The sequence below is a fragment of the Bos javanicus genome, chromosome 22 (genome assembly GCF_032452875.1).
Source record: "Bos javanicus breed banteng chromosome 22, ARS-OSU_banteng_1.0, whole genome shotgun sequence".
Lineage (NCBI taxonomy): Eukaryota > Metazoa > Chordata > Mammalia > Artiodactyla > Bovidae > Bos > Bos javanicus.
In genome coordinates, this window is record NC_083889.1 from 48,513,218 (window position 1) to 48,538,918 (window position 25,701).

General features: G+C 50.5%; 3 protein-coding genes and 1 long non-coding RNA gene across 15 annotated transcripts in view; 1 reads left to right on the top strand and 3 right to left on the bottom strand.

The window, feature by feature from the left end:
• Positions 1 to 1,724: 1,724 nt before the first annotated feature.
• Positions 1,725 to 14,644, bottom strand: PHF7 (PHD finger protein 7). 3 transcript variants are annotated; one of them, XM_061396785.1, is made up of 11 exons: positions 13,934 to 14,643; positions 12,678 to 12,792; positions 11,749 to 11,801; positions 11,282 to 11,373; positions 5,416 to 5,517; positions 4,915 to 5,039; positions 4,303 to 4,462; positions 3,668 to 3,774; positions 3,091 to 3,207; positions 2,542 to 2,666; positions 1,725 to 2,293 (listed from the first exon to the last, which is right to left on the bottom strand). In XM_061396785.1, exons 2-11 carry the CDS (start codon positions 12,719 to 12,721, stop codon positions 2,067 to 2,069), a joined length of 1,152 nt encoding a protein of 383 aa, XP_061252769.1. In that variant the 5' UTR covers positions 12,722 to 12,792; positions 13,934 to 14,643; the 3' UTR covers positions 1,725 to 2,066. The 3 variants fall into 3 exon arrangements, with proteins under 3 accessions (XP_061252769.1, XP_061252770.1, XP_061252771.1); XM_061396786.1 differs by having other exon boundaries at positions 13,560 to 14,643; XM_061396787.1 differs by lacking the exon at positions 3,091 to 3,207 and having other exon boundaries at positions 13,934 to 14,644.
• LOC133235348 (uncharacterized) lies at positions 5,633 to 9,864 on the bottom strand. Its single transcript, XR_009732537.1, has 2 exons — positions 6,435 to 9,864; positions 5,633 to 6,403 (listed from the first exon to the last, which is right to left on the bottom strand). It is a non-coding gene; the product is annotated as an uncharacterized LOC133235348 (long non-coding RNA).
• Positions 14,645 to 14,794: 150 nt separating the features above from the next.
• BAP1 (BRCA1 associated protein 1) lies at positions 14,795 to 23,345 on the top strand. 3 transcript variants are annotated; one of them, XM_061396774.1, is made up of 17 exons: positions 14,795 to 14,984; positions 15,083 to 15,112; positions 15,223 to 15,277; positions 16,231 to 16,363; positions 16,742 to 16,861; positions 17,168 to 17,229; positions 17,315 to 17,457; positions 17,669 to 17,747; positions 18,211 to 18,334; positions 18,630 to 18,777; positions 19,225 to 19,409; positions 19,849 to 19,982; positions 20,508 to 20,986; positions 21,098 to 21,258; positions 21,530 to 21,622; positions 21,756 to 21,828; positions 22,011 to 23,345. In XM_061396774.1, exons 1-17 carry the CDS (start codon positions 14,948 to 14,950, stop codon positions 22,142 to 22,144), a joined length of 2,190 nt encoding a protein of 729 aa, XP_061252758.1. In that variant the 5' UTR covers positions 14,795 to 14,947; the 3' UTR covers positions 22,145 to 23,345. The 3 variants fall into 3 exon arrangements, with proteins under 3 accessions (XP_061252758.1, XP_061252760.1, XP_061252761.1); XM_061396776.1 differs by having other exon boundaries at positions 14,822 to 14,984; positions 18,265 to 18,334; XM_061396777.1 differs by lacking the exons at positions 14,795 to 14,984; positions 16,231 to 16,363 and having other exon boundaries at positions 15,077 to 15,112.
• A 537-nt stretch (positions 23,346 to 23,882) lies between these two features.
• The window catches only part of DNAH1 (dynein axonemal heavy chain 1), an 80,622-nt gene continuing 78,803 nt past the window's right edge, over positions 23,883 to 25,701 (bottom strand). For 4 of the 8 annotated variants that reach the window (XM_061396707.1, XM_061396708.1, XM_061396711.1 and 1 more), the window contains 3 exons: positions 25,116 to 25,536; positions 24,598 to 24,832; positions 23,883 to 24,048 (listed from right to left, as the gene is read on the bottom strand). In XM_061396707.1, the coding sequence (XP_061252691.1) occupies positions 23,927 to 24,048; positions 24,598 to 24,832; positions 25,116 to 25,536 (778 nt within the window). In that variant the 3' untranslated portion in view covers positions 23,883 to 23,926. Of the gene's footprint in view, positions 24,049 to 24,597; positions 24,833 to 25,115; positions 25,537 to 25,701 lie in introns of those variants that run through there. The other 4 variants (XM_061396710.1, XM_061396709.1, XM_061396713.1 and 1 more) reach the window with 4 other exon arrangements.

Here is a 25,701-nt window from a genome sequence, read left to right on the forward strand (position 1 = left end):
CTGGATGTCATCACCGAATCGATGCACATGAGTTTGGGTGAACTCCGGGAGTTGGTGATGGATAGAGAGGCCTGGCGTGCTGCGATTCATGGGGTCGCAAAGAGTCGGACATGACTGAGCAACTGAACTGAACTGACTGAAATAGCAAAAAAAAAAAAAATTTGTTTAAAGGAAAAAAAAATGTACAGGAGAGGAAAAATAAACATAGTATACCCCTTGACTCAGTAGTAAAGAGCAATTACATAGCCATAGTAACGTAAACACTGAAGGTTAATTTAACAGAAATTGTGATGTAATTATAAAAGACGGAGGGAATGAAAATGGGAAGGTTTTAAAGGTGCTAGGTCTTTATGGAACGTATAGGAAGTAAAAAATGTCCTACGATTAATATATTAAGAAATGGCTAAAAAAGTGGAAAGTAGTTGTCTTTAGGGAATAATACTGGGGGTAGGGAAGGATGAGTCCAAAAAGCAATTTTCACTATAGTCCTTTTAGTATGCTTTGACTTTTTTAAAGCATTTACTTTGTCCCCAACTGCCCCTTTGGGATTCCAAGCGAATCTGGTCAAATCTGAATCACTGTACACCTTCAGGTGTAAGTCTTCAGGGGTCAGCAACATTTGAACCAACCCCACTCCAGTACTCTTGCCTGGCAAATCCCATGGATGGAGGAGCCTGGTAGACTGCAGTCCATGGGGTTGTTTAGAGTCGGACATGACTGAGCGGCTTCACTTTCACTTTTCACGTTCATGCATTGGAGAAGGAAATGGCAACCCACTCCAGTGTTCTTGCCTGGAGAATCCCAGGGACGGGGAGCCTGGTGGGCCGCCGTCTCTGGGGTCGCACAGAGTCAGACACGACTGACGCGACTTAGCTTAGCTGCTGCTGCGTCGCTTCAGTCATGTCCAACTCTGTGCGACCCCAGAGACGGCGGCCCACCAGGCTCCCCCGTCCCTGGGATTCTCCAGGCAAGAACACTGGAATGGGTTGCCATTTCCTTCTCCAATGCATGAATGTGAAAAGTGAAAGTGAAGTCGCTCAGTCGTGTCTGACTCCCAGCAACCCCATGGACTGCAGCCTACCAGGCTCCTCCATCCATGGGATTTGCCAGGTAAGAGCACTGGAGTGGATTGCCATTGCCTTCTCCAGTTTCACCTTGGTGAAACCCTGCCAACTCAATATCTGGCAATGGTCCCGAGTTTCCCCCACTAATCCAAAACCCACAAAAGCATTAAAAACAAATGTTCTGTTTCTCTCAAGACCTTCTGCCAAATTTCTATCCTAGCTGCCTTGCCTAATGTCTAGCATGGCCCCCTTACCTGAGCTGGAAATACTCAAGCCACCAGGTAGGAGGGTTTGACTGGAGCTGTGTCTTCACTCTTGCTGGGAGGTATGCTGATGACCAAGCCGCCTGGAGTGAGGGGAGCCCTTCTGCCCCACATGGGCATGTCTGTCCCTGGCCTGTCTGAGTCCAGGGCCCCAAGCTTTGCAGTGGTGGCCTATTCTCAGTCCAGGGTGGACTCCTTTGCTGCTCCCCTTCCTGATGAGATCTTGTGTTTATTCGCACAATGATGAAATCTGTCCCTGTAAAGTCCATTTACCTGCAAAATACTTCCCTCCAAAGCAACAGGTCTAAGTTGAAAGCTCTCCATTTAATTTACTGAGTTTTGTAGATCCCTTAGTATGCTAGATAAATTCCAGAGTGAATGTATAAGGAGACACCAATGGAGAGAAAACCTTTATTTGCATAATAACAAACGCAGGTGAAGAAAGAAGTATAGGAGAACTAGATCAAGGTGGAAGAATCTTGGTGGAAGAAAAGAGTATAAAAGGCCCTCTGGGGATCAGACAGGAAGAGCAGAGGCGCTCTCTCTACAAACTCGTTCTGTGATTAGCATCAGGACTGCTCTGAACTAGCGTTCCTTAGGACTTCTCTTTCCTTGGTTAAGAGACTACCTGCTGGCCCCTTTCCTTGTCTCCCAATCCCAAAGTGCTCCCTCCTCCAAACCTGATGGAGGAGCACAGCTCTGTACCCAAATGTGTTTGGCAGAAACTACTCAGAAAATGTTACTCGGATTTTTTGCAGCTCTTAGAGATTGTGACACCCTTAGATCCCCAGGATTGGCTCCTCCTGGGACCAGAGGACTCTGGGTTTTCTAATAAGGAAGATCCTGGCCAGTTGGTCCAAGAAGGGCCCGGATTCTCTTCCAGCCCGGTGTCTCTGTAGAAATGTCCCCTGGAGAGGAAGGTGCTGCTGCAACAGGGGATGTCACCTGAGTTTTCAAGTGTGTACTCTGGTGAAAGAAAGTTGGGAGAGGCCAACTCGATCCTCTGTTTCCCTCCCAGGCACAGGTCTTTATGCCCCTCCCTAGCCACTTTTCTTCCCAAATTAAAGTACCAAGTAAAAGTCCCCACCTGATAGCACACCCTCCTCCTTTACCAGGCACTGTGAGTCCCCCTGACCCCCCACCTCCACCGCCACCACGAGTCCCAGCCCTCCCTCACCACCCTCACCAAGACCAGATCATCCCTCTAGTCCCACCTATGACTTTGGCAGCAGGCGCACACTCCATGCACTCCCATTTCTTACAGTTGGATCTGAGAGAGGAGCAGTTCCTATGGGTTCCATGGGATCCGCATGTAGCGCACAGAATGAGGCGCCACTTCCTACAGGAAGAGCCAAGGGAGGGTGGTGGGACAAACGGAACACTCAGAACCACTCTCGGGATGTTCGCTGCAGTTCAGGCCCTTGCTGAGGTCTTCCTAGGAATCTTTCACTACACATTCTACTCAAGACGGAGGGGTGCCTGAGTGCTGATCCCGGGGCCTGTGGTCAGGCACAGCCACACACAAGGTAGACTGGGAAGGAATGGCCCTGAGTGTCTCTCCGTGGGGCACAAGGAGAGCAGACCCAGCAGAGAGACCTGTTCACTTGTGCATGAGTGAGTCCTGAGCTGCTCAAGGATGGGACTTAGCAGCTGTGTTTGCCCTGAGATCTGCAGACAAAGGTAAATTTCTTGTGCCTGAAAACTGTGCCAAGCCCTAAGATCGCCCTGATGAGAGATCTTTCTAGTCAGGAACTTTTCCCTACCCTTCTTCCTCAGAGCTGTCTCTGCCTCGTTCATACAGACAGATGGGGGCATCACAATGCTGATAGCGCTGATACAACTCTGAGAAAGCCCCTGGCTCGAGTTCCCAGGCAGCATCTCTGCAGTGGGAGAAGAAACAGTGAGTAAGGGACGTACAATCGGTTGGTAAAACCTTTGTTCACCCTGGAAGAACTAGCAAGAACTCAAGCTAGTACAGCAAGAGTTCAACAGGCTGCCCAAATGCTTCAACAAGGCGGGGCAAGTGGTCTGGCAGTGGGAGAGGGTTGACGCAGATGAGTGGAACACAGGGGTTCCTTAGCTCCACACTGGAATTCAAGAACTCAACGAATCCTGTTCCCCAGAGCACCTTTTTTGGGAAACATGCACACCACCCCTACTTTCCTCCCCGCTCCATTCCTTTTTATAATAGAAAAGCTCTCCCACCACCCTTCCCTTTTCACTGTGTATCAATGCTTCTGCTACTTCCTCATTCTCTGAACTATCCTTACACTCACCTCCTTTCTAGAAACCTAGGCAACCCACTCCCTGGCTCAATTCCTGTGGTCAAGTTTCCACTACCTGTCTGGAATATGAATTCCCATTCTTAGCATTTCTTGAGGAAACTCTTCTCGATTGTTGCACTGTGGACATTTGAAGAAATGCTTTGCTGATGTGTGAGCATATTTCTGTAAGATAAACATGGAAAAACTTTGTGCTTATAAAAACACTCTCTTTGATCACATTCTTTCCACCCTTACCCTCATTTTACAGAGGATACTGCTAAGAGAGGTTAGGGCGAGGGCTGCAAACCCAGGGGTCAGACCAGGGACCAAAAGCTCAAGAGAGCACCCAGGAGTGCCTCAGGAGTCATCTTCAGCCATGGGGTCTGGCGTGGTCAACCTGGCTGGGGTCAGGTACTGTGGATACACGTTTCCCTGTCCTTCAATCTCAGGAACCACAGCTGATTGTGAAGCTACTTGACTCATTCTAGGAGTAGTTCATTTGCTCCAGCCATCCTGAGGATTTTGTTCAGTCTAAATAATGAATGAGGTACTGCAGGTCAAGGATGACCAGAGACCCAGCTAAGTTTCTTCTGGAACCAGTTCTGCATACAGACTTCCAGCACAACGCACAGACGCTGAGATTGCCTGAGCATTCCCAGGATGCTCAGAGCTGGGCCATTGGGATGGTCCCCAGAGCAGAGAGAGCCCCACCTGTATGCACTTCCGGTGGTAGATGGCTTGGCTACAGCATGGGCTCTGGATGTTTTCAACACTTATTTGGGATAAGTCTTCACAACACAAGATACAGCTTTCCTCCCCCACGTTCCTGCGTCGGATGTTCTGTGTAGGGCGATGTTCCCCACAAAATGATCTGTGGCAGAGTAAATAGGCTTCGTTTTTTGTTTGTAAATGATGCAGTTTTCCAGCTGCCCGGAAGAGGAATAGCAATCAACCACTCTGGCCCGTCTCCAGTGAACCTCCAAGCTCATGGGCAGGAGGAGGAGCAGGATGAGGAACAGCCACATGCCTTCTCACAGCTGCTTTCCCACTGAGCAAAGCTCCACAGCCTCCTGTTCCTGAAAGCCCCACTTAGTTCTGAGCAGCTGTCTAAGAACCCCAGCTGTTTGTAATTTAAGGAGGGGATGGGAAGCAAGAAGCAAATCTGTGAAATCGCCAAGTCAAGACACTGTTTCTCATTATCAAATGGAGGGACAGATTTTCTGGTGAATCAAAATAGGCCCGTGAGAACTGGACTCTGATTTCATCAGATGCTAAATAACAAATTACAAAAGGGCAGCTCAACTTTCCCCCTTCATCACTCACTTGTACTCTCCAAAAAATTGTGAAAGGCAATCCCTTTCTAGGCCACAAGGAAGATGGAAGTTTCTGGCACATTGGTCCTTCTGGCAGTTGATGGCAGCTCCCTTTCTCTTGCACACAAAGCAGATCTGCAAATGAGAGCCCAGGCAGTACTCAGGGCCCCAAGACAGACAGACAGAAAAACACTCTGTAGCACAGCATCCTATGGAACGGAAATTCTTTGACACAGCAGCCATTCCTCTTCCTCAGTGACCTAGAAGCTCTAAGGCATGCCAAAGCTGAGCTTCAAGCAGCACTGCATTCTTTTTGGCTTTCTCAGGATGTTGCTCCCTCACCTGACTTAGGACACTATACCCTAGAGAAGGATGGAACTTAAGAGAAAGACTAGTGGGAAACTCAAGAGTCCTTGACTTTGAAACTACCAATTACAGAAAAGAACAGCAACAGGATGAGAGGAGTAGTAGAAGAGGCCTACCCCAAGCCCCCGTTTCAGGGGATTCTAACCTTCCTAGAGGCCCGGGCTGCCTCCTTTCTGATGTCTTCAGGTAGGAATCCATGGAAACCTCTGTTGGATTGGCCCCTCTGAGGCAGCTTGCTAGATAGGATCTAGAAGGGCAGCAGAACCAGGCTGTCAACACTGATGATCAGTGAGACAGTGCAGTGGGGTGAGGAGGATGACAGGGTAAGACAGCCAAGAAATAGAGCTTGGTGGGATACATACGCATTCACAGGACAATTTATTTAACAAAGGTTTACATAGCACAGGCGTTGGGGACTCTTAAGTGCTTTTCAAATATTAACTTATTTAATCCTTGCAACAACCTTAAGAGGTAGGTACATCATCATCCCCATTTTATAGTCTAGAGAGATCATCTGACTGGATCAAGACCACGGAACTCCAGAACCCGGGCTTTCATCCACCTTTGTGCTATGCCATCTTTCATTTATTGAGGACTGTTTTTGTGTGCTGAGCACTTTGAGAAACACTCCTAATGCAGTGACTCATTTTCTGCTCACAAACCTATCATACGGATGCCACTGCGATCCTCATCTTAGAGGCCACTGAGGTACAATGCATTAAGTGACCTCGCTGGGGTCACACAGCAAGGAGGCAGCCGAGTGGTGTTCACATCCGGGCCCCCAGAACCAACATTCTCCCTCTCTTGCTGTGCTGACCCTTGGTACAGAATCAATACTCTTCGCAGAGTGTATTCTTTACAGAAAAGGAAACGAAGCTTTAAAGTCACCCAACTGTAGTCATTCTGGCTTATAGGGAAAGGAGAGGAATTGAACTTTTCTTTGAAAACATACTTTAAAGGACCTTTTGTTTCTGAAAAGCCCCTAAAACAGAGTCTAGAATGGGAAATCAAACAAAAAGAAGCTGAACTGTTATGTCCCCAAGAACCGTGGACATGTACATACTTTGGAAGAATTTCACACCTGAGCCCCACCCCAAGAAGCTTCCAAAAATATTAGACTTTACAGTATTAGACTGTAAGGGTATTAGACTTTACAGTAATTACATGTAATATAATGGGGACCGAGGTTATTTTAACAATAGCAAAATAGCAAAAGTGAGCCTACAAGGTTGGATGACTTGAGGATACTTGAATCATAGCCCAATTAGGCCTAAAACATATTTATGTTTACACTCACTCAAGGCTTTAGGACTATATGAGTGATTTCTATCTATACTTTTAAGTGTTATTAATATTTTCTACAATGAACTGTGTAATTTCTATAAGTAGAAAATTCAATAGTGAAAGATTAAAAACAATCTAAATGTCCTTTAATAGGAGTTTAATACTTTTTGGCACACCTGTACCATGGGATACCAACCAGTTATTAAAAAAAAAAAAAACTAGATCAGTATATTCTAAGTGGAAAGATCTCTGTAAATATATGAGCTTAAAAAAATACAAAGCACTGTGTATGTTTATTTTTATGTTGAAAATATATATGTGGAAAAATGCATTGAAATTAAACAAGATCAGATCAGATCAGATCAGATCAGTCGCTCAGTCATGTCCGACTCTTTGCGACCCCATGAATCACAGCACGCCAGGCCTCCCTATCCATCACCAACTCCTGGAGTTCACTCAGACTCATGTCCATCGAGTCAGTGATGCCATCCAGCCATCTCATCCTCTGTCGTCCCCTTCTCCTCCTGCCCCCAATCCCTCCCAGCATCAGGGTCTTTTCCAATGAGTCAACTCTTCGCATGAGGTGGACAAAGTACTGGAGTTTCAGCTTTAGCATCATTCCTTCCAAAGAAATCCCAGGGCTGATCTCCTTCAGAATGGACTGGTTGGATCTCCTTGCAGTCCAAGGGACTCTCAAGAGTCTTCTCCAACACTACAGTTCAAAAGCATCAATTCTTCGGCGCTCAGCCTTCTTCACAGTCCAACTCTCACATCCATACATGACCACAGGAAAAACCATAGGCTTGACTAGATGGACCTTTGTTGGCAAAGTAATGTCTCTGCTTTTGAATATGCTATCTAGGTTGGTCATAACATTCCTTCCAAGAAGTAAGCTTCTTAATTTCATGGCTGCAGTCACCATCTGCAGTGATTTTGGAGCCCCCAAAAATAAAATCTGACACTGTTTCCACTGTTTCCCCATCTATTTCCCATGAAGTGATGGGACCGGATGCCATGATCTTTGTTTTCTGAATGTTGAGCTTTAAGCCAACTTTTTCACTCTCCACTTTCACCTTTATCAAGAGGCTTTTGAGTTCCTCTTCACTTTCTGCCATAAGGATGGTATGCAGGTCAGGAAGCAACAGTTAGAACTGGACATGGAACAACAGACTGGTTCCAAATAGGAAAAGGAGTACGTCAAGGCTGTATATTGTCACCCTGTTTATTTAACTTCTATGCAGAGTACATCATGAGAAACGCTGGACTGGAAGAAACACAAGCTGGGATCAAGATTGCCGGGAGAAATATCAATAACCTCAGATATGCAGATGACACCACCCTTATGGCAGAAATTAAACAAGACCTGACGCCAAAACAAGATAGGACTTACAAGAATGAAAAGTCACAGACCAATCTTTCTCATGAGCATAGATACAAAAATGAAACAAAATACTGAATCCAGCACCATATAAAAAGGATTATATACCATGACCAGGCAGAACTTGAGCCAGAGATGCAAGATTAGTTTAACATTAAAGTATTCAATCAATGTAACAAACCACATTAACCAAATAAATGAGAAAAACCACGATCATCTTGATACAGAAAAAACATTGGACAAAATTCAGCACATATTCATAATACCCTCCACAAACTAGAAATAAAAGGGAGCTTCTCTAATCTGGTGAAAAACCTACAGCTAACATCATAGTTTAATGATGAAAACCTGGATGCTATCCTCTAAAGTTAGGAACAAGACAAGATATTCACTCAAATAACTTCTATTCAACACTGAAGGTCCCAGCTATTACAATAAAGGAAGAAGAATTAAAAGACATAAAGATTGGAAAGAAAGAAGTAGAACTGCTTTTATGCGCCCATAATTGTGTACACAGGAAATCCTAAGGGCATTCACAAAAAATTAAAAAAATAAAATCTACTGAATAAGTGAATTTAACAAGACTGCAGATATAAAATCAAAGAATAAAAATAAATTGCATTTCTATACACCAGCAACCTTGAAAATTAAATTTTAAAATACCATTATATAATAGCATAAAAATCACAAACTATGTAGAAATACATTTAACAAAATATGTGCAAGACTTCTTCACTAAAAAACATTGCTGAGGTAAATTTTTAAAGACCCAAATTAATGGGGAAATATGTCATGTCCATGGACTAGAAGATTCAATATGGCTTGTCAATTTTTCCCAAATTGATCTATAAATTCAATGCAATACCAATCACTAATATGACAAGCCCTTTTTTAAACAAGAAAAGTTGACAAGCTAAATATAAAATGTACACGGCAAAGGAAAGCACGTGATACTGATTGCCAAAGCAATCTTGGAAAAAGACTACAGAATTTACAATACTTAATTTCAAGATGCTTTAAAGATGATCAAAACAGTGTGGTATTGGTAAGGACTGACACACACATCAATGACAGAAAACAGACCATGCAGATCCACGGACATGTGGTCAACAGATTTTGACAAAGACACTGAGGCAGTTTAATGGGCAGGGAAAGATTTCCTGGGACACACAAACAAGCACTAACAATAAAAGGAAAAACGGATAATCTAGACTTCATCAAAATTAAAAACTTCTGTCCTTCAAAAGGTATCATTAAAGCAGGGGGAAGGGGTGGCATGGGTGATGTTGGCCTCAGAGGTGGCCAGAAGCCCCTGAAGCCCAAGAAGCAAGCCAAGGACAAGGCATTCAACAGAAACAGAGGAAAACCAGAAAAAACTCGGGAAGCTAAAAGCAAAGGCCGGGAAGAAAGGTCCCCTAGCCACATGGAGAATTAAGAAACCTGGCAAAAAGTTGTTCCTTGTGCCTGAGGCAATGATGAGCCTTAATTCCATCCCAGGTGTTTCAACATCTGGATTACCTGCCGTAACATCTGTTGCCACCTATACCTAGAATGCAGTGTTATCCTGAAACCTATTGTAAACTTAAGAATAAAATTTGCAAAAACAAAAACAAACAAACAAACAAAAAATAGATATACAGTGACTTATCTTGACTTTAATTCTCCGAGAAGGCGATGGCACCCCACTCCAGTACTCTTGCCTGGAAAATCCCATGGATGGAGGAGCCTGGTAGGCTGCAGTCCATGGGGTCGTGAAGAGTCGGACACAACTGAGCAACTTCACTTTCACATTTCACTTTCATGCATTGGAGAAGGAAATGGCAAGCCACTCCAGTGTTCTTGCCTGGAGAATCCCAGGGATGGAGGAGCCTGGTGGGCTGCCATCTATGGGGTCGCACAGAGTCGGACATGACTGAAGCAACTTAGCAGCAGCAGCAGTCATTTCTACCTTAGCTATGAAGTTCACATAAACCCAGCCCAAAATCCTGCCAAAATGTGTTCTTTGTTCTATCCTGAATTCTGTACCACCTGTAATTAAACCAACTCACTTGAAAAAAAAAAAAAATAAAAAAGGCAAATCATAGACTGGGAGAATACACATATCAGAAAAAGGATTTGTAGCCAGAATGTATAAAGAGCTCTTATAACTCAATAAGACAAAACAACTTTTTTTTTGCCTGACCAGGGATTGAACCCAAGTCTCCAGACAACTAGACTTTTTAAATGGACAAAATATTTGTACAGACACTTCACAAAAGAAAATATGTAAATAGCCAATAAGCACACAAAAAGAAACTCAACACTTTAGGTCACCAGAAAAATGTAAATTAAAACCACAATGAGATACCAAAACATACCTACTAGAATGGTAAAATTAAAAAGACTAACAATATAAATTTTGGACAAGAATATTGGACAAATAGAAATCTCATAAATTGCTAGTGACAGTATAAACTAGTACAACCACTTTGGAAAGTGATTTGGCAACTTCACATGAAGTTAAACATATAGTTAGTAATTCCACTCCTAGACATTTGTCCCAGAGAAGTGAAAGCATGTTTTCATAAAAAAATTTGTACATGAATTTTCACAACAGCTTTATTCATAAAACCCCCAAATGGAAACATTCAAATGTTCATCAGCAGGTGGATAAAAAAGCAAATTATAATATATTCATACAACAGAAGACTACTACACTATAAAAAGGCACAGGCTAACAAACCATGCAACAAGGGTCCATTTTCAAAACATTGTGTTGAATGAAAGTAGCAAGACTCAAAAGAGTACAGATTGTATGGTTTCATTTATATGAATTATGAGAAGAGAGAAAAGTAGTCTATTGAGCAAAACAGTGATTATCTTTGAGAGAACTAACTGGAAAGGGTAGGAGGGAACTTTCTGGCATGATAGAAGTATTTATTTTGATTAGGGTAGTGTTTACATGCAAACATACGTTTTATCCCCAAGATATATGAGTGTATCATGATATATGAGCTTATCATCAAACTATACACTTGAAATGAGTGCATTCCATAGCATACAAACTATACTTAAGAAAAAGAGAATACCAGGGAAAAAATAACTGCAAGAACTGTTTGCTTCTGGGGAGAAGGAGAAGGACTGAGAACACTGTTAATGGGAAGAGACTTTATATTGTACATACTTTATAATGTTAGAGGATTTTATATCAGGCACACATATTACTTCTTAAAAATCAGATTTTAAAAGAAAATAGCCATTAAGAAAAACAAGCCAACATGGCAATGCATCTGAGGCTGGGTGCAAAAACAAAGCACAGACTATATAAAAAATCATAGGACATTCAAAGCAAAGGGGGCCTTATACTTACAAGACAGAAATAATGCACACTGAGATTGTCCTTCTGAAGAAATTCCCCTAATTTTTCGGGATCCCCAGGTTCTTGAAGGCATAGCCGGCAAACTGCAAAAAGGATGTTAGGAATTCATTTTGGGAACATAACCATCTAAGTACAAGGAGGAGGAGAGTACTGGGAAGAGGACCATTTTAACAAGGAAGAGGTTGGGCTGAAGTGGTATTGGGTATCAATTAGGCTTTTATATGATTTTAGCCACATCTGAAGGAGTTGGCTGCAACTGCTCACTTCATATACTTTTGCCTCAAGTGGCTTTACTTGTTCCTTGCCCTTTGGATGTGACAGTTAAAAATTACAGACCCTGAGTTCAGGATCTTAGCGATTCTGGGAAGAACGGACAGTGAGAAGTTTGCTGCCCTCTACAGGCGGCCTTTGCTGAGGCTGGGAGGCAGCAGCTGAACAGAACCACTTGTCTTTCTTACCAGGCCCTGAAGAACACTTCCTCTGGGTTACCCTCTTTGTCTTGGCAGATCTTCTACACAAGAAATGGAAAAAATACAAGTAGTCTTTGAGGATTCTATTGACACCTTTTGTAACATTTCCCTCAAAATGTTAAACCACGGACCTGATGAAGGACCAAGATAGCTAATGGCTAAGACATTAGTTTTCTTCTTCCTTTTTCATATTTTTGAAAGCACACACCATGTCCACTGAATTATTTGAACTATGTGAGAGCACGGTCATCTTTCTGTCCGCGTGTCTCTATCGCCTGTGTGGACTGAATGATGCAAGAACAAACCCCCTTTTATTCTTTTACTGTTTCTGCCTTCACCTACCCTGAATCTCAAGTGGTACTATGTTCACAAAGCCTAATAAAATGATATTAAAATCGATTAAGAATTTCTTATTGCTAGGCAATATTCCTGGCTCTTTACATGTATTAGCTCAAAGGATTGACAGAATACTCTAAAAAGTGAGTGCTATTATTGTATATTTTCTAGATGAGGAACTGAGGCCTAAAGAAATGAAGTAACTTGTCCCAGGTCACCTAGTTAGCAAGTGTCAGAGCCAGGGTCACTCCAGTGTTCTTGCCTGGAGAATCCCAGGGACAGAGGAGCCTGGTGGGCTGCCATCTACAGGGTCGCACAGAGTCGGACACGACTGAAGCGACTTAGCAGCAGCAGCAGAGCCAGGATATGAACCTGGGCAGCAGGGCTCCAGAGCCAGGATTTTGTCTGTAGGGACATCCCTGGGAAGATAGGTTAGGGGCAGCTTCCAGGGGACCACTGGTGTGTGCTTCCACACTAACCAACCCCAGTCTCCAAGACCACGCAAAGGAGACAGAAAGTAAAGCATATACTACAGGCCACCGGGCAATTTCTCCCAAACTCTGTTAAGTCGCCTACTCCACCTCAATCTTTGATATTCCTTCTTCTTTTCTTTTATAGACTTCATTCGCTGCTGCCTCTCTCTCTCCTATCTTGAACTCTTCTGTACTATAATGAGGACAATACAGGCTCTTCCAGCTATAAATATAAACAAGTCAGCTATTAAATCTACATTAATTAAGTTCCATAAGGTCAAAGCAACAGTGCACTTTACCTCCCCATCCATGTAACAGAAAAAAAGGGACCCACCCAGTATCAATGCCAGTAATAGCCAATAATTACTAACTGTATCCAGAACTGTTCTGGGCATTTCACATTTAACTTGCAAACCCCCCTGGAAATAGGTACCATTTTATCCCTATATTCAAGGTGAGGAAACAGGTACAGAGAGGTCACAGAGGGGCACCTGCATAGGATCAGAATTACTGATATACCACAGCAGTGTGAGAACTTGGGAGATACTATTTGAACTGGCTAACTGGTTCTTCATTTTATGTCTACTAAATATACAAAGTAGCACTCCTAATACCTCCTTTTGCCCCCAAGTACAAGCTCCTTAATTCTACGCAGGAAAAGCTAGGTTAGGTAGCTCTTCCTAGGAAAAGAAGCCTGTGGGATTCTGGCTGCCTAAAGCGAGAACTCCCTCTAGTGAGAGACAAGATATAACCCTGACAAACCACCCTTTGGCTCCTATCACTTCTTTTCACCAGGCTCAGATGGTCACTGAGGCCTGGCCTGTTCTCAACCTTCCTCTAGATCTGAGCCAAGATTAAAAGGCCCCAAAATGGAGAAGACACCCTGCCACTCCTTCCCTGACTAATGTCAGCTGACTACAAATTCAGAGTTTTCATTGGTTAGGGGGGAAATTCCTGAATGGGAAGGGGGACAAAAGAAATAAAACCCACTCCTATGAAGGAAGCACAGTGTCAAGTCAGTGGAGAGGACAGCATTTCTTAGGAGCGTTGAGTGAATTAGGTCAGTCCAGGGACACACACTCCAGCACCCACATCCTCAGAGCATATAGCTGGAGAGCATAAATATCTTCAGGGACTGTATGAAGGTAACTACTCAGGCAACTAGTTGTTCAGAAATCTAAGGCTCCATCTCTTCTAACCCATGAGTTGCACCTGCATTGATAATGACATTTGGTGGCTTATTTAACAAAAGCACTTGGACAGGCTGAAAAAGAAGGGCATGACTAGGGGATCCACGTTAGCAGGCTACAGAACAGTTCCAAGTTATTGGGGGAATCCAGATCATCTAGCAATAGAAATAAAACCTTAAAACTTCAGTTGTTTGCATCGCTGGACCAAGACGTTCCTTGAGTTAGATTCTGTGCACACTGGTAGTTACAGGAAGACGCAACGGTCTTTAAAGCATGTGAGGAGGACGTTGCAAACGTTGGCTTCCACAAGCTGCTCAGTTCGAGGTTTCCTAACCAAGCGGATGCTCCCTTGAACCGGTTATCAAGTTGTTTCGCTGGATAAGTGCTGCATAAAACTTGTTGAAAAAATTAAAACTAAAGAAGCGTGTTCGGCGCCGCCGCTGCAAGAATAAACAATGATTTATTGGAAAATACTGTAGGTGTGGCCACAACCGTCCCCCGGAGGTAACAGCCGGAGATGGTGCTCAAGGAGCATCCCGCGGATGCCAGACCAGGCTCATGTCGCGCCTGCCGGGCGGCTGGTGCGGGGCCGGGCCGGAGGTCGCCTCCGCCGGTCGCTCCTCACGGTAGCACAGGGGCCGCCGCTCTCGGCTGGGGCCGCCCGTCCAGCTCTCGCCGAGGGCCCTGCTGTCCCGGAGCTTTATTCGTTGTCACAAGCCGTGGTAGCTACCTCACGGGCCGCCGCCCCGCGCGGTGACTGCGCCGGCGAAGGGGGTGAGCGTGCAAACGGGGGCCGAGTCACGCGGACTGCGACCCAGGGAGACTGAGGCCGCGGGGACCACCGCGACGCTGACCGTTGTGGCGTACCCGGACCGCTAACGGTCACGCACCCGCCCCGCCCCTTCTCGCTCCACCTGGGCTCCAGCCCCGCCCCTTCCTCTTGCCCCGCCCTCTCGCGCGAGCGCGCCGGCGTCCGGAGTCCAAATTACGGAAGAGGAGCCTGGAGGCGGGGCGTAGGCCGTCGCGCAGAAGTGACGTAGTGCCGCCGGCGCGGGCGGGTGACGCGACGAGGCCCGTTGTCTGTGTGTGGGGTTAGGGGCCCCCGGGGCGGAGGGGGCTCCCGGCAGGGAGGCGGCGGGTGGGTCGGGAGGGCCTGGACATGGCGCTGAGGGCCCGCCCCGCGGGAAGATGAATAAGGGCTGGCTGGAGCTGGAGAGCGACCCTGGTGAGAAGGAGATCGGGCAGGCCGGGAGTTGGGGAGGCCGGGTGGGTCCGAGACGCGCCTTTCTGATCACCACTCGCTCCTCTTCTCGTTTCCCCCAGGCCTCTTCACCCTCCTCGTGGAAGATTTCGGTAAGAGCCTCTCCTGCCCGCCGGACCCGGGCTCTGGGGGCCTACTCCTGGGTCATCACTCCACAGCCAGGGGCTGCCCTTCCCGACTTCTTTTCCTTCCTTGATGGCAGGTGTCAAAGGGGTGCAGGTGGAGGAGATCTATGACCTTCAGAGCAAATGCCAAGGGTGAGTGACTTGGCGTCAGAGCCACCCTTTACACCTCGAGGGCTAGGGAGGGGCCTGAGAGAGAGTGCTCTTCAGGGAGGTAGTTTCAGAAGCCCCAAATTGTAAAATTTGTTATCAGGAAGCATCCCTCCTCCTTGGGTGCCCTCCTGATGAAGCTGGTACTGTGTTTTCCTTTCTCCCAGTTTTCCCTACGCACCACTCTTTATGTGGTACCCCCTTCCCTCCAAATCCTAACCATCTCTTGGGTTCAATTCAGCTGCTTTTTCTTGCCTTCCAGCTGGAAACCCCCTTCTCTTGACTCAGGTCACACAGTGTCTTTTGTGCAGCTGTAATTTACTAATGACTGCTTTAACATGCTCATGTGCCAGTGGTTTTAATTCCCACACAAGGGTGTCCTATGGATTGGTTGGTTTGTGGCATCTGACAAGGCCTCTCTTGGGTGACCAAGCTCAGGGTCTTGTCTTGGTGATCCTATAGAAGAGAAGTGTGGAGGAGCTGCTATAGTGACTGAACAGAGAAGTCTGCTTTTGTTTCCCAGGACAGAAGGGACTGCTATGGGTGTACATTTCCTTGCCTGACTGCACTGGGGCCCACGCCCTGGGTTTCAGAAGTTTGAATTAGTGTGTAAATATCACATCATATTGTTCTTGCCTTACCTTCTGTTCCTGCCTGGTCCTGGGCCATTGGTTCCAGCTTTTCCTTTCTTATCCCAGAACCCTAGACTGCATAAGGATGCTGAGCGGACTCCTGGAGCATCACAGCCAGAGGCTGATGCTTGACTCTGCCTGCATCAGGCTCCTGGGGTGTGAGGGCTCAGGGCCACTTTGGGCAGTCTTAGGAAGAAGCCACGGGAGAGGTGGGATCACAAGATGGACACCCGAGAGGAGGGGAAAGGGGATGCAGATTGCCTTCCCCCACTTGACTGGTCAAGTTCTGTCCCTTCCTTTCCCCAGCCCCGTGTATGGATTCATCTTCCTGTTCAAATGGATCGAAGAGCGCCGATCCCGTCGCAAGGTCTCTACCTTGGTGGATGATACATCTGTGATTGATGATGATATTGTGAATAACATGTTCTTTGCCCACCAGGTCTGCTGGGCTCTGTGTTCTTTCTGCAGGGTGGGATGCTGCCATTTTCTTTGCTTGGAAAGTGGAAGCGGGGGAAGGCAAGAGGAGGAGATAGACAGATACCGCAGGTGGTGGTTACAGAAGTCCCGAGGCAGAAGGAACTGAGCTCTTCTTCATGAAAAACAGGAAGTCTCTTTAAAGCAGGGCGATGCCTGAGTCCATTTTCCATGTCCCCAGACAGCTGATGGGTACTTAGTTGAATGAACAGATGTTGGGTAAAGATGAGGAGAGCTGATGAGGATTGTCCAGATATGACTGTCCTGCCTGGGACCCCTTACTGACGAGTATGGGCTTGGTCTGAGGCATGCTGTAGATGGGTGACTGTTCTTTGTTTCACAGCTGATCCCCAACTCTTGTGCCACCCATGCCCTGCTGAGCGTGCTCCTGAACTGCAGCAATGTGGACCTGGGGCCCACCCTGAGTCGCATGAAGGACTTCACCAAAGGCTTCAGCCCTGAGGTAGGCCACAGTACCTTCCACTTGCCAGAAAAGGAGACAGACCTGGGGAAAAAGGAATATTCCTTAAGTCATGCCTTGTTAGGACTTTATCAGGCCACGTTGTTCTCCAGTGTCTACTGATTACCGTGTAGGGCCAGTAGAGCCTATTTTTGGGGGGCTCCAGAGCTCTCTTCTGCCCCCACCAGGCCTTTAGGAGGGTCCACCTGTGCTTGTTCCAGTTCCTGGAAGGTTTCCAGACCTGCTCTCCTGAGCTTTGTTTCCCACCTGAGAAGTTGCTCTGATGTGGCCTTATTTTCCTTCCTCTAGAGCAAAGGATATGCGATTGGCAATGCTCCGGAGTTGGCCAAGGCACATAATAGCCATGCCAGGTGTGTGGGAGCTGTGGGAATTGATGGGGGTGGGAACAAGGAACGGGGCTGTCCCATTCCAGGCGCTGACTGTGTCCTTCCCCAGGCCTGAGCCACGCCACCTCCCTGAGAAGCAGAATGGCCTTAGTGCTGTGCGGACCATGGAAGCCTTCCACTTTGTCAGCTATGTGCCTATCACAGGCCGGCTTTTTGAGCTGGATGGGCTGAAAGTCTACCCCATTGACCATGGTAGGGGGTTTCTCTGCTGACCCCTTAGGGGGTTGGGGCTCGGGGTCCTCACGGGGGTGGGTCTTGACTTCAGGCTCTGGCTGGATAGCATGTTGTACTGCATTGTGCAACTGGCCCCCTTTGGCTCAACTGCTGTCCATCCTTCTCCCACTCCTGGCCTGCCCGAGTTCAGGGTTTCCCACCTGCTGACTCCTCGTCTTGGTTTCCCCAGGGCCCTGGGGGGAGGATGAGGAGTGGACGGACAAAGCCCGGCGGGTCATCATGGAGCGTATTGGCCTCGCCACTGCAGGGTAAGGACTCTGTGCCTACCCTGACCTCTGGAGCTGTGCCCTCATCGGGAGGGACACAGAAGAGGGGACCGAGGTGGAGAGAGATCAGATGATTTGTGCGTGGCCACATGATGAATCTGGCAAAAGCAGGATTAGATCTTGGGCTCTCAGCTCCTTGCCCTATTTCCCATCCAGGCTATGTGTGGCCTGCTGCAGGATAGACTGGGGAGGGGCAGGCCATGGTGGAGCCTCGGGTGGCCCAGGTGTGCTGGCTCACACTTCCTGACAGGCTCCTCACACAGCTTGCTGGAAGGCACCGGCTGAGGTGCCCGGTGTGCATGGCCAGCTGCTGCCCGCCTGTGGGGGTGGGGCCTGTACCTGTGGCTGCAGGTGTGACTTCAGGGAGCCCTGCCAGCGTTTCTGCCTCCTCCTGATGGTGGGGCCAGGGTGAGAGCTGCTCTCACGGCTGCGGCTGTGACTGCAGGGAGCCCTACCATGACATCCGCTTCAACCTGATGGCGGTGGTGCCCGACCGCAGGATCAAGTACGAGGCCAGGCTACACGTGTTGAAGGTGAACCGTCAGACCGTACTGGAGGCCCTGCAGCAGGTGGGGACCCCTCCTGCCCAGTCCGTGACTGGCCCAGCCACCCGCTCCTTCCCTCCACGGGGGCCTTGTCTCTTGATTCCCCAGTTACTCTCTATTGTGGGTCTGGGCTTCAACTAACCACTCCTTTCCTTGGCTCCCACGGTGGGACTTGGTGAGGGGAGGGGGAGGATAGCCTCTGAAAGGAGGTCTGGCTGATTTCTTTCCCTTTTGAGTGTGTGGAGTCTAGGCCCTTAGCCGTCTGGGGTGGAATCCAGGGTCTCCCTTCACTTCTTTGCACCTTGGATTTTGATTTCAGCTGATCAGGGTAACACAGCCAGAGCTGATTCAGACCCACAAGTCTCAAGAGTCACAGCTGCCTGAAGAATCCAAACCCGCCAGCAGCAAGTCCCCTCTGGCGCTGGAAACAAGCAGGGCCCCGGTGGCCTCTGAGAGCACCCACACAGGTACTGGAGCCTCTCGGGCCTCAGAGCCTCCCCCTCACAGCTTGACGTTGGAGGCCCAAGCAGAGCAGGTCTTTTTCTGGGGAGGCTTGGGCAGTGGCTCAGGGCTCCTGTGGGCGGTCGGAAGTCTGCAGCCTGCAGCCCTGTCCCCTCCCCTTGGAACATGGAGGAAGAGCGGTCCCTCCCCAAAGAAAGGGCTGCCATGACCACAGGCCCCCAAGCCTTCTCTCTGAAGTATATGCCCTGTCTGCTTTCTCTGGACCTTTTTTTTTTTCACCTTCTTTTTTTAATCTCACCCTTTTCCTGTCTCACTGTGGCCACGTTTGTTGATGCTGAATCCATGAGCTGTCTCTTCTGTTCTTCTCTGGGAAGGGGAGGGGAGACCAGGCCTGAGGACAACTTTTCTTAAGGGTCTGGCTGAAAGTCCTGCCTGTGCCCTCCCTCTCTCAGATGGCGTGGAAGAGGTGGCTGGTTCATGCCCACAAGCCCCGACTCACAGCCCTCCTAGCAAACCCAAGCTGGTGGTGAAGCCTCCAGGGAGCAACATCAATGGGGTTCCCCCCAACCCCACTCCTATTGTCCAGCGGCTGCCAGCCTTTCTGGACAATCACAACTATGCCAAGTCCCCCATGCAGGTAAGTGGGGAGGGTTCCCACCAGGGTTCTCTGGAGAGCCTGCCCCAGGCACTTTCCTCAGGTGGTCTCACGCATGTCTGCTCTCTGTCCCAGCCTAGGTGACCGGGGTTCTCTGTCTGATACTCAGAAGTGCCCACAACTGCAGGGATTTAGGGAGGCAGAGAGAGCTCCTCTGACTTTAAATTCAGTCTCAAAACCGTGGGGCTAAATGTTTAGGGCATGGGGTTCGGTTCTACTAGCAAAATAAATGCAGATGTTTCAGGGCACTCTCTTTCTCTTAGAAGCCCTGTGTAGGCAGGGGGCAAGGAGTGCTCTGGAGCACCTAGGTGGGTTCAGTGGGCTCAGCCTGGAGAACCATGCTGGCTTTCTGGAGGAGGTGCTGTGTCTGGCCAGGGCTGACTGGCCCCTGGCTCACGGCTGCACTGGGCCTCTGCTCCAGGAGGAGGAAGACCTGGCAGCGGGTGTGGGCCGCAGCAGAGTTCCAGTGCGCCCACCCCAGCAGTACTCAGACGATGAAGATGACTACGAGGATGAGGAGGAGGACGACGCACAGAGCACCAGCTCCGCCATCAGGTCAGCCCCGGCTCTGTAAGGCTGGAGGTTGGGTGCTGTGGCGCATATCTTGACTCTTCCAGCACAGAGAATGCCCTTCAGCAGATGACACTGGACACCTGCTGAGTGCAGGGCCTAGGGGAGGCAGACGTGAAGGGCCGACTCCAGATCCCCAGAAGTCTTCGGAGGGCTTGGGGCAGGGCTGTGCACATTTAAGTAGACATCGAGTCATGGCCTATTTGGAGGTGGCCTTGTGTCCAGGCCTTGAAGGATGGGGTCGGGTATCTTTGCTGAAGACACAGCATTGGCCAAAAGCCAGAAGTGAGGCAGCTGGAATAGAGGAGGTGTTCTCAGAGGACACCTGGCTGCAGCTGTCAGAGCTCAGAGTGCTAGGCTGGGCATGGCCAAGTCAGGCTGCTGGAGCTGCAGGGTCATTTCCTGAGGCTAAGAAGTGTTCAGGTCATCCTGGGCACTGCTGGATGTGGTCCCCTGGCCTCTTCCTTGGGCTCACCTCTCCTTGGGCTCACCTCTCCTTGGGCCCCACAGGTATAAGCGAAAGGGGCCGGGGAAACCAGGGCCATTGAGCAGCTCTGGAGATGGGCAGCTGTCAGTGCTACAGCCCAACACCATCAACGTCTTGGCCGAGAAGCTCAAAGAGTCCCAGAAGGACCTCTCGATTCCTCTGTCCATCAAGACGAGCAGCGGGGCGGGGAGTCCGGCTGTGGCAGTGCCCACGCACTCGCAGCCCTCGCCCACCCCCAGCAACGAGAGCACGGACACAGCCTCTGAGATCGGCAGCGCTTTCAATTCGCCACTGCGCTCGCCCATCCGCTCAGCCAACCCCACGCGGCCCTCTAGTCCCGTCACCTCGCACATCTCCAAGGTGCTTTTTGGAGAGGACGACAGCCTGCTGCGTGTTGACTGCATACGCTACAATCGTGCTGTACGCGACCTGGGTCCTGTCATCAGCACGGGCCTCCTGCACCTGGCTGAGGATGGTGTGCTGAGTCCCCTGGCACTGACAGGTGGGCCTTGGGTTGGCTCCCTGGCCTCTTGGCATATTGGAGAGGGAGGTGGCCAAGTGACCACCACGCATCCTGCACCCTGATGGGTCTTCTCTTGCCTTCTCTTCCCAGAGAGTGGGAAGGGTTCCTCCCCTTCCATCAGACCAAGCCAAGGCAGCCAGGGGTCTGGCAGCCCAGAGGAGAAGGAGGTGGTGGAGGCTGTGGACAGCAGAGAGAAGCCAGGGCTGGTCAGGCCTAGCGAGTCCTTGAATGGGGAGAAGTATTCACCCAAGGTGAGCCCTTCTGTGGCTTCCTTTCCTAATCCTGACAAGGGCTGGGCCCAGGGCACTGCCGTCCAGGTGCTGAGTTCTAGTGGGAATTATGGTGTGGAGGGTGGTGCCCAAAGCCAGGTGCCAGGAAGCCTGTCTGGGTGGGGTAGCGGCAGGGGCCTTGATACGCTCCAGGGCCTCTGGCTGCTTGCCCTTGCCTCTTGCTGCCCCCTGGTAGTTGGGCCTCGGGGCTGGCCAGCCCCCCTTCATGGGTGCCATTGGTGCATTTTGGCAGGAGCTGCTGGCGCTGCTGAAGTGTGTGGAGGCTGAAATTGCAAACTATGAGGCCTGTCTCAAGGAAGAAGTGGAGAAGAGGAAGAAGTTCAAGGTGGGCCCTCTCTCCAGCGGCCTGGTCTGCTGCCCACCTGTCTTCCCACAGGCGCGACCTGCTAGGGTCGGCTAGTGGCTGCTCTGGGGAGACGGCTGTAGCGTCCTCAGGTCCTGATCCTTCTCTCCCTCAGATTGACGACCAGAGAAGGACCCACAACTACGATGAGTTCATCTGCACCTTCATCTCCATGCTGGCTCAGGAAGGTGAGCCAGGCTCAGCACCCTGGCCCTCAGGCCCCTTTCCTCTGGCCTCTGGGGGTTCTTGAGCTGACTGTGGTCTTGGGGAGGGCAGGAAGAGCCTCAGCCCCCGACCTGAGGCTGCAGCCAGTTGAGTCGCAGCTCCCAGGCATCCAACTGCCTGCTCAAAGGCCTGCGTCTCTCCGCAGGCATGCTGGCCAATCTGGTGGAGCAGAACATCTCAGTGCGGCGGCGCCAGGGGGTCAGCATTGGCCGGCTCCACAAGCAGCGGAAGCCGGACCGGCGGAAACGCTCCCGTCCCTATAAGGCCAAGCGCCAGTGAGGACTGCTGGCCAGACCCTGCGTTCACTCTTGCCGCCTGGCCCTCACCAGGGCCCTCCCCTGCCCTGTCCCCATCTTCCCAGTATTACCGGATAGTTCCAGTTGGAGAGCCCAGACCCTGGGAACGGGAGCCAAGCTGGGATCCTCGGCCTCGTGTCCCTGGGCCTGGCAGGGCAAGCTGGCCCCGTCATGCTCTGGAGGCAGCAGCTAGAGCTGAGGCCCAGTGAGGTGCTGCAGCTTCCTCCACAGCCGGCTGTGGAGCAGCAGGACCTGGCCTTTCTGCCTGGGCAGCAGAATATATATTTTACCTACAGAGACGTCTATTTTTCTGGGCTCTGACCTATCTTGCCACCACTGTGTTGACATAGTCAGCTTCCTGACTCTGAGCTCTCTCCTAACTGTCATCCTGGAGGGCCGGAGTTACTCCTGCGGGGTCACAGCTGGGGGCCACGTGAGCAGTGGGCCCTGCTGCTCCAGCCCCCGGTGGTTCCTGCTGTTGGGGAAGCCAGGTCTGCTCTTCATTCCTCCTGGGAGAGCTCCAAACTCAGGGCCCTGGCTGCTGGACTAGGCTGGGAGTGGGGTGTCCCCGCAGGGGTGGGATGAGCAGCCTGCTGGGGTCCCGAGGCCTGAGCAGAGAGGAGTGTTTGAGCTGGTTGGCCTGGCTCCAGTCAGCCTCGTCGAGACTGCTCTCTGTGGCAGGGCCCTGGGCTCTTTGTCTTCAGTGTTGTGGCCCTGGCAAGGGGCCTGCCTTGGGCTCCTGGGCTCAGAGGAGCCTTTGCCCAGGCCCTCAGTATTACCATGTCTCCCTCCTCTTAGAGACAGCAGAGACAGGGCTGCTTGCAAAAGCTGGCACCACTCAGCTCTCCCTGCCATGCCAGCTTTCTCAGCTTCTGCAGGGCACTCAGGGTGGGGGACAGCAGGACCAAGTCAACCAGTCGGAGCCCCATGTTCCCAGAGGGCCTGATGGCCAAGGGCTAATGGGTCCAGCACTGCCTCTGGAGCTCAGGCCCCAGACGGAGCCCCGTGGCCTTGGGCAGGCGGCTCCGAGGCGATCCAAGCCAGCCCCTTATGTGTACATAGTGACCAGGGTGGGGGGGCAGCTGCAGCCATGGCAACTGTCTCTCTGTGCTAAGCGTAGCCCGACCCCTCTGGCCTCTGTAAATACTGGATGGATGAATGAATAAAACTCTCCTTAAAAATAAGCCCACCTGTGCTTGCTGGCCTGAGGTTTGGAGGCTAGGCCGTGGTGGGAGTGAGGACCTAACCAGACCTGGGCTAGGCCCTGTGTGTGACCAGAGATGGCAGGGGAGTGCATTCTCATTCTGGGGCAGAGGTTCTTGGGACCCTAGGTCTGGGGTTTACGGCCCGAACTGGGCGGGGGGAGGGGGGGCTTCAGTGGGAGGCAGGACCCCGAGGAGTGGTGTGCAAGGTGTACTGTGGGAGGAGAGGGCTGCGGCTTTACCCGAGCTGACGGCTTTGTAACCTGAGAGGTGCTGGGACTCAGTGGAGGTGGTAGCTCCGCCTCTAGTCCTGCCTGGTACGCTGTCCCTGGAGGGATCTTGGGACCTCACAAGGCTCACCTCTCTTCCCTTGCAGGTCAAAGCTTCCAGCTCTGCCATGCTTCCCCCTGCTAAGCACATTCTCTCTCAAGGCCACTGCAGCCTCTCACCCGCACCTTCCCTGGCCATGGGTCCTACAGAGGAGGCCTGGTGGAAGGAGCTAAGGCTCAGCGGGACCGCTCAGGAAATGCAACTTTAATTGGCCCCAGCCCTTTTGTCTGGGTCTAGTAGTCCAGGGCACAGATTAGGGCCACACCACGCTTTATCCAGTGTCGCTGGGGCTGGTCAGTGGGGATCTCCACGGCAATGACGTAGTTTGTGGAGTGGCCGGTGGTCGATAGTGTTCCTGGAGCAGGCGAGAGGGGAGGAGGTTAAGTTCGCTGCCTCAACTGGGGCAGGAACAGGGTATAAAGGAAGGTGGTCCCTTGGTGACTGAGCTTGGGACAAGGAAGGGACCTGACCCAAGAGGAAGCCTGTCTGGCCAGTGTGGCCCAGGCTCAGACCTGCCCTGGGTTACTGCACCTGTTAAGGACTGGAATGGGACAGTTGATACCCCTGCTCATTCCCTGCTGGATCCAGCCTGGGCCTACCCATCCTGTCTGGGCCTGTTGGCTCCTGGGAACCTCCATTGGCAGGCTGGGGCTCCCAGGATCCAACATGGGTCTGCTGAGGGAGATGAGGGTGGTGAGCTCAGGGATCACTCCCCACAGACTCAGCTCAGCCCCTGGGCACTACCCTGCCTGCTGCTGGACCAGCTCTGTCTGGGCCTCAGGAGTGCTGACTGACCTCTGCCAGCCATCTCGTTCAGCTAACCTGGGTCAGCCTAACTGGCCCAACCCTGGGCCCTGCCTATGGCCTTCCGTGTGGTGTAGGCTCCCCCGCCCTGGGTCCATACCAGCACGGGTCAGCGTCTTGTAGATGGGGCACAGGTAGAAGTCCTGGTCTTGGACCTTGCGGTTGGGCGTGGGCAGGAGCCAGATAACAGCCATCTCTGTGTACAGCTCCTTGGGCCGAGACTCAGCCAGCTGGAAGGCCAAAGGGTCCCATCGGGCACCTTCCAGGAACAGTCCGTGGATGAAGCACCCCTCCTTGGGCCTGGTCTTGAGCTCTGACACTGACTCGCGCATCACCTGGTATGGGCACACAGATGCCTCTCACATATAAACTGCAGAATCTGGGGTAGGATTTGGGTCCTGAGGGCTCTGCCTGCCCCAGCATCGGCTATTTTAGCTGGTAGCATATAGCCTGCGCCCCAGCCCTAGGGATTTCCCTGGGGCCTATAGTCTCTTCCTGACCCCCGACCCCGGCTCAGGAGTTCCCTGATCCTGCCAGCCAGCTGTGGCCTCAGTGCCCATCCCACCTGGGCCACACCCCCTGGCCTGTCACCTGACCTGACCCTGGCTGAATTCAGACCTTGAAATCAAAGGAGATGGTGTCGATGGAGATGACAGATTTGCGGGCATAGTTCTGCAGAGTGCCTGTCAGGAAAGCCTGGGGAAAGAAGAAGCCGCTGATCCAGAAGACGGCTGGGATGCCCTCGGAGATCCAGGTCTGTAGGAAGTCCAGGCGCTGCAGCAGGTCCAGGACCCATGAGGACAGTGGCTTAAGCGACGGGTAGGCCTTGGCCTTCCAGAGCTCGGGCACAGAGTTGTTGTACAGGCTGGCAGCCATCAGCTCCAGCTGTGAGGACATCACCACCAGCCCCTTGAGGGCCTTGAGCAGGTCTCTCAGCGACTGTGTGATCACTTGTAGCAGCCGGTTGTACCTACAGAGCCAGTGGCGAGGCGGAAGGCAGTGGTCTGGGACTGTGTGGCCATATCCGCACTCCCCAGTTCTAGGCCATAGAGAAACAATGACAGAACATAGGGGCTAAGAGCATAAAGCCAGGTCAGGTGGCCCGAGTACCAATCCCAGCCCTGGCTGTTAGTAAATATATGACCTTAGATCCCTTAACCTGCTGGGGCCTTGGTTTACTCATCTGTGAAATGGGAATAATATG